The 16,139-nt window shown below is 30.4% G+C and overlaps 1 protein-coding gene across 1 annotated transcript; it reads right to left on the reverse strand.

Moving 5' to 3' along the window:
- Nucleotides 1-204: 204 nt before the first annotated feature.
- On the reverse strand, nucleotides 205-7,141 carry LOC117931913 (pathogenesis-related thaumatin-like protein 3.5). Its single transcript, XM_034852986.1, has 5 exons — nucleotides 7,028-7,141; nucleotides 6,691-6,892; nucleotides 3,071-3,141; nucleotides 2,377-2,426; nucleotides 205-1,019 (listed from the first exon to the last, which is right to left on the reverse strand). The coding sequence occupies exons 1-5, from the start codon at nucleotides 7,139-7,141 to the stop codon at nucleotides 323-325; spliced, it is 1,134 nt and encodes a 377-aa protein (XP_034708877.1). The 3' UTR covers nucleotides 205-322.
- Nucleotides 7,142-16,139: the final 8,998 nt, after the last annotated feature.

The raw sequence follows: 16,139 nt of genomic DNA on the forward strand, positions 1-16,139 counted from the left end.
CTATTTTCCAACAACTTCCAAAATACTAACTTAATCATCGGAGGGTGTGTCTGGACAACCCATCCGGACATCCTTTTTACAGGAGGAATGAGGAATTACTACAACGCGTTGATCGAGATTCTGTTGCTGGTGATTACTATTGCAGTAGGGGAATTTCGCCATCAACAACAAGCATACCGGAATTGATTTCTATCCAATCTACTTTTATAAGGCCCAAATATATTGCTTACCTGCAGTATAAACGTATCTTCAATGGATTGTGCTTATATGATGTTCAAATGTTCTGTACATATGAGGGTTTTTTGCTTCTTAGAAATAAATTTTAACAAAATCTGATCAAGTAATTAGCTTCTTTGCATGTCAAAGTGCTTGTTGGGTCGTCATATGCATAGCTATAAGATGTAGGACAAGAAGCCTTGAACATGTTAGAATACTCTGTTGGCTCGCAGGTTTCAGGAGTACTGTAGGCTCTAGAGCAACAGTACTCAAGTTTGTTGAATGCCATGCATGCACTGTTACAAGCTACAACAGTACCATTCCTTAGAACTTGCAGGTCCTTGGGGCATCTGTGATTCAAGTCTGAAACACATGTCACTGCCTTGCACTCACCAGACCCACTGGAAGGGAATATTGACACTGGCATGTTGTATCCATCAACTAGGCTAACATCATAAAAATCTACAGGGCTATCGAGGGTAAACTCTGCAAGTGTTGCAAGTGGTGCACCGCCTGCCCCAACACATTTTAGCACACCACCACAATCACCTCTGACATAGTTTCCCTTTCCTGAGTTGTCAAATGAACAGCTACGGGGGCCCCAAAAATGGCCTAACCACCCTTGTGAGGCATTGATATCTACCGATTGACCTGGTCTTAATTCAAGCCCACCATCCATTAGTTGAGGTTTTCCAGATCCAGGTGTGATCCCCGGCCATATAGTTTTCCTCCATCTATTTGGTAGTGTGAAAATCGCCGCATCAACACCTAAGAAGAATAAAGAACATAATCCAACATTAATACTTGTATTTAGATGTGTAGATCAACCAAGTGTCACAGGAAATGGAAAGTTAATTAGTGTATCTGCTAGTACCAAAGACACAAAAAACCAAGAGAAGGTGAATACATGACAATGCCATTGGAGAGCATTGAATGTAGGTTGTGGAATTTGATGTCTCAATTAAAAAAAATGACTCGAGATTTATATAGGGGGAGGATCAGCAACACACCACCCTTAAAGGGGGGTGAGCTAGTTTTCTAAATTAAGGTGTGGGGGTGAATCTCTGTTATGATATGTGTTCTATTTTTCATAGTGATATAAAATAACAGATTACCTAGATTCTGTTTTGAGGGTCAAAACTGCCCTGAATTTAGTGTACTTGATCTAATCAAAGTGGCTAGCCAGGTCTTGTTATTTAGAACAACAAAAGAAGCCTAGGATTTTCCCTTTAGAAATGGATGTTTAGAGAGGTGATCTGTTGCCATCTGGCCTGCCTTTGGTTGTTGGATTTTTGAGGGTTGTCTTGGCTTGAATTCAATATTTCTAACCATGCACTTGGCAGAAATCAAATGTCCTTTTTAAATTTAGAATTGTAACCTTCTAATGCCTGTTGTTTCAAAGAATGTGCAGTTTTAAAGGTATCTACGATATAATGTTTTTAGAATGTTTAGGCTTTAACGATAAGCCCATCTTGATGAAGTCTTTCTGGTTTGTACAAAAGATTGAATCCCCAACTCCATTGAGGACAAAACCTCATGTGGCATGCTTTTTTCTTTAGACCAATAGGGAATAAATGTTTACAAACAATTTAGGTGTAATGGAGTCATCAATTTGATTGGAAAAACTTTTCAAATTTGTTTTGGTTCTACTCCTTTCGTAAGCATTGCTTATTCTACTTAATTGTAATCTTGGCCTCAAATTAAAGAGCTTTACTTATTGTATCGTATAAATCCTAATAACGACCTTTTTTAAACAAAAGGTTGTCTAACTCTAGACAATGAACATTAAGGGTTTCCAAAGTTGGTTTAAATTATTGTCTTTTCCTTGGAACCTTGTGGGAAATGGTGAATCAATAGACTTCTGGAATGACTATTGGTTTCCAACTAGGTGATATGATTCGTAGCAGAGGCTCTGGAGTCTTATAGTCAGCCTTGGCTGATCAGCCAATAACATACTATAAGAAACTATGTCTTGTTATATATAATTCATTATTAGTCATGGAACAACTGTTCAGATATAGCTAGAAAGCATTGAAACACTTGGGACATAGATGATAATAGCATCCGTTGTAGAATCAAATACCCAGATAAGTCCCTCAAAAGGGTTACAATTAACTATGGGATGACACATGAATGAGTGAACCATGCTCAAGGACATGCCTGGCTAGAGTGCATATCAACTTAGCCCCATGTCCAACTCCACCAACCTTCTAATCAAAGCATTGAACAGTAGCAATCATAGTATGCATCAAACTAGATACCAACAATGTCCTTGGGCAGCCTCTCGCACCGCCAAATGGGACAAAATTGATGTTTTTTCTTTAGTGTTTGTTCAAAATCCACTTGTTCTTTTGAGGAAACCAAGAACACCTCTAGTGGAACTCATTAGGATCATCCCATTTCTTACAGTCTTTCATGCTAGCATAGAGATTTATCGCTACTGCAGTTTTTTCAGGTATATATATATATAAACTAATTATACAATTTTGCAGTGTTTCTCCTTGTCACAGGTCATGGAAGGTACAGTCTAAGTGTTTCTTTCACAACTGCTTGCAAGTAGGGGAGGTTTGAGATATTTGGTTCTGGTGGCAAGTTTAGGAAGTCAAATCAATTTTATTACTGCAATTGATATATTTTAGGAAGGTTCATATCTTCTTTTCTGTTTTTATTTTTTAGAGATATTATTTCCTAATCTTCATGACAGATTTTAGGGAATCAGTTCCTATTTTCCATCTACCTTAACTGTACATATCTATGTAGAGACTCATTCGAATCAATATACAAAATTCATTTTTACTACAGATTCGTTAACAAGTCTAGTGCCTCCAACTACTAAATCTATTTCTTCTCTGACCTTGAATGCATCAGGATAGTTAATGAACTTTGCTATTGCCCATTGCATGCTTCCTGCTGAGGTATCAATGCCTGCATCAAATAGATCCTGGCACAATGATAGTCTATATGAGATATGAAGTAGATCAAGCTAGTGTAACTCAGTAGTGTCTAACTTGAAAAATCTGGGGAACATTTAGGATCTATTTTCTCTCCTCTTTGCTCAAGGAATACTTCCCAGAGCTGAATATGCTCTTTTTAAAAATTCCAAACTCCAATTTCTTGAATGTTGTTTTAAGTAAAAGCTTAGAAAAAGGTCATTTGGAAGAATATGGTGCATAACTTGATACTTCAACTTGGAAGCTTGATCTGTTTTGAACCGTGTAGATCACTTTCAGCGGTTGAGTAACTTTTGAAGTTTGAGGTTTGAGGTTTTGAGCTTTCCAACAGTATTCTAACAATAAGTTACATCTTAATCCTTAGGAAAGCAGAGCAAAATTAGTAACAAAAGATAAAAAGTCTGCATGTATGGATGGTGGTGTCCTACACTTCTTAGGTGTAGCTAGGTTCCATTGTGATGATGGTGCAAATCCCTTGTACTTCGCAAGTGTTGAAAATTTTCAAAATTTCAAAATAAATATAATAATAATTCAATGTTAAACTAATGAAAAATGAATTAATATAAACATATCTTATAGAGCTGTTACTGAATTAAATTTCAAAAATAAAAATAAAAAATGAAAAATGAAAAATAATAATCCAATATTAAATTAATGAAAAATAAATTAAGATAATAGTTGCAACTAAATTAATATTAGTAAATAATATTAATAAATTTAAAATAAATTAATATTAACTAAATTAACAAATTTCCAAATTTGGGGGTAGCATGTTAAGTTTTAAATAAAAAATAAATTAAGATTGTTGCAATTTAAAATAAATAAATAAAAACAAAATAAATCTACTAGAAATTTCATATTCTTTTGTGTCATAACAAGCATTGCACTAACTTTTTAGTTTGTACTTATTTTTATGAGGGAGCTCTTCTATCAAAATATGATTAAGAAAACGTGTGTTTACACAAAATAACATAGTGATCAAAATCTTGCTATTTATAACATTTGTCTATTCCATGGTAGTTGTCATTGAGAAAATTTCAATCTCAATTCACATACTTTCTTACTATTTTGAGCAATATTAGATTTTTAAATCAACTCTCAAATCTCAAACCACAAGCTATTTTCAAATCTATACTCATTTGGAAATAGTTTCAAAACTATCATATTTTAATAAATATTTTATAAAAAAAGACGTTTTTTTTTTTTTTTAATCAAAATCCCTTGTTTAATATGTTCATCTATTTCCACAGCAGGAAGTCAACAATGGTGACTGGCGACAAGAAAGGTAGGAGTCCCACCAAATTCCATCCTTAAGTGGAAACAATTGAAGGCGTAACCATACATCATTCATGGACATGTGCCATTATATAAGAACTTTGCTCTTGTTCTTTCTGCTTTCAAATTTTTTATAAAAGCACGGTGGTTTAAAAAAATAATTCCTAGCCTACCGTGCAAAAATAATTCCAAATTTATTTTAATTTTTGTTAATTAAGAAATAAAAAATAAAAATCATATTTTCAAAAGATAATTTCTAAAATTTCTTTAGAAAAAATTTATTGACTAAAATAATAAGAGATCTGTCAAAACAAAAAAATAAAAATAAAAAATAAAAAAGCAGACACGAGGAAAAAAGAAAACATGTCATTAAAAAAATTTGTGGGAGAAATTCTCTTAAGGGACTATTTCTATAAAATTAAAAATAAATAAATAAAAAGGAAAACATCTCTTCAAAAGTGGATTTTCAAAAATTTATTTTTCAATAAAATTAATTAATTTTAGTTACTAAATTTAATATATAAAAATAATTATAATTATTGGGATATTTATCAATAATAATATTTATAAAAATATAAATTATTTTTAATATTAATATTAAAAAATACTATTTTATATTAAGTTATATATTGATTTCAAAAATATTTTGGTATTTATCTCTAAATTTATTTTTAAATTAATTAAATTAACTATAACTATAAATAGAAATTAATTTAGTTTTATATTATTTTTTATTTATAAGATAAATAATATTATATATTTACTTTTTGTTTCTTTCACTCTCAGATTTTAAAAAAAAAAAATCTATTGATAATATGAAAATTGAGTTTTTAAAAAACTAAATTTATTATTAAATTATTTTTAAATTTATTAAATAATTATTTAATTTTAAATTTTAAATTAATTTTATTAGATAAATTTTAAATTTAAAAATATTATTCTTTAATTTCTCTCTAAATTTCTTCTTTCTCTTAAATTGTTCTTTTTTTTCAAAGACGATTTTAGTTTGTAATTCAAAAAATTTTAAAAATCTTTTTTTTAAGAGATGTTTTTCACCTATAATTTTTTTAAAAGATGATTTTTATTTTTTTTTTCTTAATCAATAAAAATTATAATAAATTTAAAATTATTTTTTATAATGGTAGATTAGGAATTATTTTTTTTTTAAAGTACCTAACTTATATAAAAATGTCCTGCTCCTTTCTCTCTCCATCCAACGAAGGCACTAATGCTCACGTGTCTATTTCAAGACCAAAAGAGATGCCAACTTACATCAATAAAAGATATATTAAACAAATGAAAAAATAATTAAAGATGAAATAAATAACTTATTAGTTAGTATTTCACGATTTACTTTATTAGATTGTAGCAAAGATTTTTATTTTTTATTTTTTATTTTTTTGTCTATAGGGTTTTTAAGTTATAATATGATTTTTTTTTTTTTTTTGAGTTAACTTTCTTTTTTGTTATATAGTTATTTATTTTTTGTTTCTCATATTGTGTTACGTGTAGTTTTAAAAGAAATGAAAATTACTTATCCCACATCGGTTCAAAACAAAAAATATTATATATATTTATTAGAAACTTTTATTTCTTTAATAAATGCAAACACAATCAATATGCATGTAACATCATCATCCCCTCTCCCCAGACTAAGACGCTGCCCAGAGTGCAAGGCTGCCCGACTGCCCAAACGCTGTCAGCCTTTGCACTCTGGGCAGCGTCGGGCAGCCTCTTAGTCTGGGTAGAGGGGATGATGATGTTACATGCAGTCGGATGTTACGCCATAAGTCGGGTTTGGCTAACATAAAGTCGAATGCAGTCGATAACATAAGTCGGGATGATTAATATAGAAGTCGGGGGCAGCGTTTGGCTAATATAAAGGAAGAGACATACGTCGGGTTTGGCTAATAACATAAGTCCGGGTTTGGCTAACATAAAGTCAAATGCAGTCGGGGTTTGGATAACATAAGTCGGGATGATTAATATAGAAGGGGTTTGGCTAACATAAAGTCAAATGCACTCGGGGTTTGGATAACATAAGTCGGATAACATAAGTCGGGATGTTTGGATAACATAAGTCGGATAACATAAGTCGGGATGATTAATATAGAAGGGGTTTGGCTAACATAAAGTCAAATGCACTCGGGGTTTGGATAACATAAGTCGGGATGATTAATATAGAAGTCGGGGGCAGCGTTTGGCTAATATAAAGGGAGAAGAGAGCAGTCTGCGTTTCACTACAGACGTTTGGCTAATATAAAGGGAGAAGAGAGCAGAAGAGAGCAGTCTGCGTTTCGGGGGCAGCGTTTGGCTAATATAAAGGGAGAAGAGAGCAGTCTGCGTTTCACTACAGACGTTTGGCTAATATAAAGGGAGAAGAGAGCAGAAGAGAGCAGTCTGCGTTTCACTACAGACGTTTGGCTAATATAAAGGGAGAAGAGAGCAGTCTGCGTTTCACTACAGACGTCAAAGTAAGAGTCTGTAAGAGCTACATCTGCGTTCCAGACTTCTTCATGGCCAGACAACCACGGTATGCCATCTTCTCTCCTGCTATTTTATGGTTGCCCAATCATGCCACACACATGATTGCTACTCTCTTCCACACAATTGCTGCTCTCTTCCTCATCATTTTCTTGCATCAAAGGCCTCAACGGCTTTTCCTTCATAACCTTTTTCCATTTTGTTCCTCGAGCCATCTCGATTTTGTTTTTAATGCTCTCTAACTTACCTAACCCATTTGTTGAATTCAATCACTCTTTTAAATCATTTCTTTCAATTTTTATGTTTCACATGGTACCTCTGTTTGTGCCTTCATTTGATACATACCCATTAAGTATATCTTAATCAGTTAAAACTGTCTTTCATGTATGGTTTGAATGAAAATAATACCACTATTGACATTTCACTCTTTTTCCTCCATGCTTTTCTACTTATCGCTACTCAAATTTTCAAACTTTAGTTTTAAATTAAATCTCAAAATAAAATTGAGTTATTATTTCAATCATTTGCTTCTCAAATATAATGTTAGGTCTTTTATCCATTAAAACACAAAGCACTACTCTTTATATTTCTGATGTATTTTTAATATTCTAAAAATATAGTCGATTTACATAAAATTGTATAGTATTTTTTAAAATTAGATAAAAGGATTAATTTAATCATATTTACTTAATTTTTTGAATTGATGTTACTAGTGCCTATTTTCATAAATTTAATTGAATTTCCTGTTTTTTTATTTATTGTTTTCATGATAGAGCTTTATCGATTTTCATCTTTTTCCTCGTGAATCTAGGTTGAAATGTCCTTATAAAGTATGAACATGAGAATGTTCCTCCGTTTGCCTATGCGAATCTTTTTATTTGCAATATTTATATATTTCATAGTTGTTGTTTATGAAATCTTCAAATACGATGAAAACCTCAAAATTGAAAACAAAAGACATTTCCTTATGTTGGGTCATATTAGGTACCTGAGTGGAATTCTAGCTGCAACTTTGTTATTGTTGATACTGATCCCATATTTTGAATGGCTACTCATATGGATCAAGAATCAGTACAACACGAGAGATAGGGAAGAAGAGTAAAAGGGGCAGTTACACTTGGTTTAGAGTTTGTTGAGTTGTTTTGGCCCATTGGAGTAATAGATATTTGGTTCTTGTAGTTTTTAAAGTGGTGTCATCCTATACTCTCATTAAAAGTGTTGTTTTAATATTAGTAAGTTATTTTAACAAAAGATAGTATCTTTGTTTTGTCTCTATACATTGTTAATTACTCTTCCCCTTATCCATATTTAAAGATCAAATGCCCACAAGTTTATGACAGGTTTCATTGCAAACATGGTTTTATATGATAGAATTATGCAATTAATTAATAAAATATATTTTCTACATACTGTTTAGATAGGCCTCCCAACTACCTCTCCATAATATCATCAAAACGTAGGAAGTATAAACCAATGGCAGCTGCTAATCTTTCCCATTGAAACAAAATAGAACCCAGGAAAAGGTATATTTAGAAGTTGCATTTTATGTGTTCCCAAACAATAGAAAGTCCCATATATGGCATTTCACTTTCTACTTTTCTTCCTCACATTTTCTCAAAATCCAAATTTCTATCTATCAAAAACTTTTGAACTGTGAAACCTTATAGATGATTAATGGATTTAGGGAAATTTAGGGAAGGACCCTGAGTCATTTAACTATGACACAACATTGGATTCAGATAATTATTTTCACCATCACATACTCCACAAATATAGGTATTAATTAATTAAATTTAGCATTGTATTTGTGCCTTCATTATTGAGAAGGCTTTGTGTATTTTCTTGGTTTATTATGAATTTCATTAATAACTTGCTCATTAAACACTCGTTTCATTAAATGTGATCATGAATCAAAGTAATTTCATTTTCTTGGCATCACAGAGCAAGATCAAGTTTCCCCATTGCATTTGAAGCTTATGTACTCTACCTTTCAACGTTGGGAGTCCTCATCCAAGTGAAATTTCAATCCAACAGTGTTTCCCCATTTGAAGAAGCCATAATATCTTCTTTTGCTGTTGTTATTTCCATCTATGTGGGAACAATTATTGTTGGCAAGAAGTTTAAGTTTATTGGGCCCATTCAACTCCTCTCTGGCGCACTTGCCCCAATCTTATTGTTGCTGATTTTAGTTCCAATATTTGGACAGATGCTGCTTGGTTTTTGGGTCATCCTTACAGTAAAGATGGCATGGAACTGCTTACACCAACTTCGTCTCCATTTTCTTTACCAAATAAGTCGTCTGACAGCCTACTTATCTGTTGTGTTCATGACTCGTAATCCCATATTTGTAGAGGGATTACAAAGGCGGCCTCCAGTTTAGACTCCATTTCTCCCAGGTATGATGCTCAAAACACTTCAACCACTTCGGTTTTAAATTTTTTTCATATTTGTTTGGCACTTTTAGTCTTGCAATGCGGATTTTCAAGTTGTATGAATAAGATAGACTTGAACTCATATTTATTGATATTCAAGAATGTGTAATTTACATAAATGTTTTAGTTAGAATATATACATCACCCTATATGATGTATACAACAAAAATTTAGTCCTGAACAAGTGTATGTTGGGTTTAGATTGATAATACCATTACCAGTATGAATATGAATTATTTATTCATGTTAACCATGTACTCACTTCCATTATCTATCCAATCTTCTATGTACATGTATGCTACTTGAATAAACCATTTTATCACTTTGATATGTTCAGGACTCAAAACAACACCGGCATTAGAGGCACAGTGGACAAGAGGAGCATTTACCCCTATAGGCCATTACCAAAGGAAGATTATGTAATTTATCTTTTGTACTATCTTATAGAAATGATGTGCTTCTATTACCCTAAATGTTCTCTATACATAAGATCAAATTCCGATATGTTTCGTTGCAAATATGGTTTTATATAATAAAATTATGATTGAACTAATAAAACATATTTTTTTACGTATTGTTTAGCAAGCAAGGCCTCCCAAATACCTCTCCGTAATATCCCCTGAACATGGGAAGTATAAACTAATAGCAGCTGCTAATCTTTCCCGTTCTTACACAAAACAGAACACAGGAAAAGGTATATTTAAAAGTTGCATTTTCTGTTCCCAAACAATAGAAAATCCCATATATGGCATTTTAGTATCCACTTTTCTTCCCCGTATTTTCTCATAAACAAAATATGTTAACCTCTCATCCCAAGATCCAACCAAAATTGAAAAACGCTTGCAACAATCCTAGTAAAAGAGACACTTTCTTACAACAAAATGAAGTGCTGAAGGCTCAGCAATTAACTGAAACAAATAAAAACCAACCTCCAGAAAACACATGGAATACTTGAAGAGACACTTAAGTTCCTCCAGACTCCAAGAGACACTCATCAATAGCGTTGAGGAAATCTTGTGTAATACCCATTTCAATTTCTACTGGTTTAGCGTATTTAAATACATTAAAAAAAACCGAAGATCAGTGAATAAGACAGATTTGCACATCAACATTCCATTGGAACAACGACACAACAAATGTGTCTCCAAATTAACAACTAAGCTGCAGAAATTTTGGAGCCACTAAAAAGCACATCATCAGCCTAAAAACTCCTGACAAACCATTGCAATATTCCAAATAAATTTATTTTCGCTTTCTTTCCTAAACTTTGAAGACAATCAAACAAAGATCCCCAATTTCTTCAGCAATCAAAACCAAAAAACTCAACATACTGTTGCCCAATTTCGAAAACCCTACAAAAAATGAGATTGACTGACCAGAGATTATGGGAGATCGCCGCCGGCGAGATCTGGAGAGAAAGATCGAGATTGGCACTGACCACACTCTTGAGTCTCTTTTAGTTCGGCTTCTCTGGGGTCCCCGTCCCTCAGCTTCAAAATGAGGCCAACCAGGCTGCCTTTATTATTGTATTATTATTTTCTTTGCCACGAGATGGGGATATTTTCTCAATTCAAAGCTTCCAAGAAGTTCTCAAATTGTAGGTGTGTACAGTTGTCAAAAGTGTGGGGAGTGTAGATTGTTTGTTTGCTGTTGAGTATTAATGTCTCCATTTATTGTTACATGCTAAAAAACTCACTCACTATTTTATTTAATTTTTTAAAAAATAATTTTCAAATATCTCAAAATATCAAATTTTGTTATAATAATTTATTACGTAATTACTAGAAAATTAAATATTTAGATAATAATTTGGATAACAACTCTGATATATAATATAAGAATTTTTTTTTTATTTATTTGTATTTCATTATGAAGATTAATTCATTAATTTTTATTTAATTTATGAAAGAGTTCCAAATCCTATTTTTTTATTTTTCAAAATTAATTGGAATAGTTAATTACAATGGAATTTTTTTCTAGTGTGAATCGTGTTTTGAAGTTCTAATTAAAAATTTTCATTGGAATTAAGTATTGATAGTTTGTTTTGGTTTTATTATAGAATAAGAAGTTGAATTTTAAAAATTTATAAGAAATTCATTTCTAATCTAAATTTTGTCATTTTTAGGAGGAACCTAAAGAAATTTATAGAAGTTAAATTTCATGAAAATTTTATGAATTGTAAGATGAAAATAGTGAGTGTATGGTAAAATTTTGATTTTGGTTATAAAAATAAAATCTATTTCAGCCATATTGGTTTTTTGGGATGATAATTTTACTAATTTATAGTAAATTTATTTTTCATTTTAATTGTACAAAATTTAGATAATTTTAACTAATTTTTGAAACTAAGGTTTTTTTTTTTTTTTTTTTTGGCGTTGTTTATAATTATAACAAAGTTAAAAATTGAAAGAAAAAAAAAAGAAAAAGAAAAAGGACAAAGCGATGTATTTTCATGTATCATATCAGTTATGGAAACCAATAATTGGATTTGCAACATTGGCAATTTTTAAATATTTATATAAAAAAATTAATTTTAATATCTTCTAAAACAATGAAAATTTAAACAATTACTTTTATAGGAGGCATTTTTTAAATTTAAAAAAAAAACATTTATACAATGAACCTTATACGGATCTAACTTACAATATATCGGCATAATATAATATTTAATATATTACTTTAAATAAGGTATACACAAGTTTATAATACAATATTTTTTAAGAGGTATTCTAATTCACAACTACGGTGATTAAATAAAGAACAAATTTGGAAAATAAATAGTGTCTAGAAATTAATTTTTTTATTTATCACATAATTGAATACTAAAATTTTAATATTTAATTTTAAGTTTTATTAAAACATATCCTTTGTGTTGTCCTCCAATGATTTAAAAATAAAAAGAAAATGCTAATTGGTGCTCTACTGTCACCTTCACTGGTACCTTATGCAAGGGTATCAAATGCTTATAAGTGATAGAAAAAAAATAAATAATAAGAACAAAATGTATTCATTGTTATTATTCTGTATTTTGACTCTATTCACCTATTAATGTAAGATAAAAAAGATGATAAAAGATTATCTATGTTACATAATATCTATCTATCTTTATTATTTTAAATTAAATAACAAAATTAAAGTACTTAAAAATTATTTTTTATTATTTTATGTTTTACCTTTTTTTTAATGGAAAAAGACCATGAAACAAAATACTTATAAATTTAATTGAAAAATAAGTTACAATCATTTTTGAAACTAAATTTTGTAACATCTTTAAAAAAATTTGGCCTCCAAATGATTTAACTCCTATTACAAATATCTTTCTTAATTAAATAATTTGCTATTCTATTTGTTTTCTTATAAATAGGATGAAATTATAAATATTTAAAAAATGAGATAACTTTCAAATATCCTTCATTAATAATATGATAAAATTAGAAATATTATTATTTTTATTATAACAATCCATTACTATTATTCTTGTTATTATTTTTATCATCAATTATTCACTTATTAGCAAATGATAAAAAAGATGATAAAAGATTATCAATGTTGCATACTTTTAAATAAAATAAAAAAAATGTTTAAACAAAAAAATAATAATAATAGATGAGGAAGTTTTAGTAAATTTACAAGTTCATAATAACATCGAGGAAAAATTTGGAGTGATTTTGATAATAAAAATTATATCTTATTATTGATTTTCAACTTTAAAACTTAATAATAAAATTTGATAACAAATTTCTATCTATCAAAACAATTTTAAACTGTGAAATCTTTTCCTCAACATCTTTGTGTCATTTTTTTTTCTAAAAAGCACATCATCAGCCTAAAAACTCCTGACAAACCATTGCAATATTCCAAATAAATTTATTTTCGCTTTCTTTCCTAAACTTTGAAGCGGCACGTTCATTCACACAAGTAGTAAAGAAATAAAAATAAAATAAATTTATTATTATTTTGCATTTTACTTCTTTTCTTTTAAATAAAAAAAAGTATAAAACATAACATCTACAAATTTGATAGAAATATAAATTCTAATCATTTTCAAAATCCAACCTTGTAATATCTCTAGAAAAATTTGACCTTGAAATGATTTGATTTGATAATAATTATACATATTTAAATCATAAGATAATTTCTAAATATCTTTCATCAATAATATAATAAAATTAGGAATATTATTATTTTTATTATAACAATTTATTACTATTATTCTTTTTATTGTTTTTATCATCAATTATTCACTTATTAGGAAATGATAGAAAATATGATAAAAGATTAGCCATGTTGCATACTTTTAAATAAAATAATAAAAATATTTAAACAAAAAAAATTAATAATAGGTGAGGAAGTTTTAGTAAATTTACAAATTCATAAATACCAAGGTAAATAATAATATGATGGGAGAAATTGTTTTTAGAGTGATTTTGGTGACAAAAATTATATCTTATTATTGATTTTCAATTTTAAAACTTAGTAATAAAATTTGATAAAAAAATTTTATCAATCAAAAAAAAATTTAAACCGTGAAATCTTTTCTTCCACATCTGTGTCTTTTTTCTTTTTTTTTTCCTTTGATTATTGAATTAAACTGGACTATCTCTAATTCAATCTCTGGTTCCATGATTTGATCCAGATGGTGGAGGACGCGCTGATGATATAGTCAGATTCACGCGCTCAAATTGGACTATCTCTGATTGAGAGTGGCTCCACGCGCTCAAATTGATTGATAGAGATGGTAGAGTCAAATGGGATGGAAAATGGATAAATTTGACTAGATAATGGATTGATGGATGTAGAATATAAATATGAATTCGATCTCCCCTACAACCTACAGCCTGCAGGCCTTATTTCACTTACTGCTATTATATTATATTATATAGCAGTTGACTGTTGACTGTTGACTCTTGACAGTTGCAGGCATTAGCATTATATTATATTATATAGCAGTAATCTTAGTATCTTACATAACCCAAAGTCCGTAATTAATCACTAATCATTAATTAACATTAAGTGTAACCAATTAATTAAATAATTAACAACTCGTCCAACAAGCCCATATAGTATACACTTCATATATTCTTGTGGTCTTCGAGACTTGCTTCTGAATGGAGCTTGCTCCACACAGGGTTGGGACCACTTCTCCACTAGCCTTCATCTCACTCTCACTTAGTCTTAATAGGTTGAGCCTTAAAATAATGAGGAGAGCCAATCAGATTATAACTTGGGCATTAAGCCATTCCACGTGGGTGGAACCCATCTCATTTCACGCGCCTTGTACAATCTCTAAGAATTCAGCGCCAGATTCTGAGGCCCTAGGATGATGACACGTAGCCTATGTGTCTAAATGTTACGTGGGGACGACGTTGCTCCACGGTGGTGAGCAACCGGGCAAACTCTCCTTCTAGAAATCTTTGCGATGATTATCGTGTGTAGTCGCGGACTATACAGCAGTGGATTATTGTATTGACAAGTGATAAGGAAATTAAGATGTAAATGGAGGACATGATTTGGGTTCAGCATATTTGTTGGGCCCAATTAATGTGAAGATGGGCTGGACGTTGGGCCTCCAGTCCAGTTAAGCTGAGGGTCAGCCCATATATGAACTACAAAGCCTACAAGGATGAAAATAACGTGGAAGAGGCAGAGCATGGGCAATGACAAGTAGCGGTCACTAGCCGCTAATATCAAATCGTCCATTAGAAGATGAAGAGGAGCAGCAACCTACTAGTACCATGAAGGCAAAGGTGGAAGAGCAAGAGGAGTTTCGCGGCCGCAAAGCCCTAGATTCTTCCGACGGCCCATCCACCCAACAACTCGCCAACTCCTTTCAAGCTCAAGGAGACAAGCTTTCCGAGGTACTCGCTGATATTTTCCTCTTTTTCCATTTTGTTCTTCTTTTCATCTCCGTTCTGTTTTTAATAATATTCAGACTTACTTAACCCATTTGTTTAATTCAATACTCTCTTTTTTTAGAAATCTTTATATATATTGTGAATTTTATTATCAACATGATATTTATTTTCTATTTATAAGATTAAAGTATAAAATTAAAACTGTTAAAAATAAAAAAGAAGTAAATCCCAACTTAAATTAATTAAGAGAAGATATATTAAGTAAATAAAGAATAAAAAAAGATTAATAATAAAATAAATTACTTATAGGTTAGTATTTAATAGTTTATATTATTAGATTATAGCAAGGACTTTTTTTTTTTTTGTATAGGGATTTTTAAATTGTAATATGATTTTTTTTTTTTTGGATGGAGTTTTCTTTATCATATATAGTTATTTGCTTGTCTTTATACTGTATTATCTGTTGTTTTAAAAGAAATGAAAATTATTTATCCCACATCTTCTTGAAACTAAAAATATTAGATACATTTATTAAAACTTTGATTCCCTTATATAATGCAAGTTCAATCAATATGCAACCATTGTACCCTGCTGTGATGGCCTTTTAGGACGGAGGGAGCAATAAGAGGAGGATACCTATTTTGGAACGACAAGGGTGGGGGAGGGAGCTCACTGCTTGATACTTATTTTGGAATGACAAGGCTGGGGAGGGATCTGGTGGTTCCAGATCAACCTCAATTGGTGCTACCCACTTTTAGGGAAAAAATCATCTCATCAAAATAAGATTTTAACTTACAAATTTTTTTAAAGAAATTTTAGAAACGTTTTTAGAAATACAATTTTTTTTGTTATAAATTTTTTTAAAAGGAAAAAAAATTATTTTTTGAAAAGATTATTTTAAAAGAAAATAACGATTTTTTAATTTT

Source organism: Vitis riparia, chromosome 15 (genome assembly GCF_004353265.1).
Source record: "Vitis riparia cultivar Riparia Gloire de Montpellier isolate 1030 chromosome 15, EGFV_Vit.rip_1.0, whole genome shotgun sequence".
Taxonomy (NCBI): Eukaryota; Viridiplantae; Streptophyta; class Magnoliopsida; order Vitales; family Vitaceae; genus Vitis; species Vitis riparia.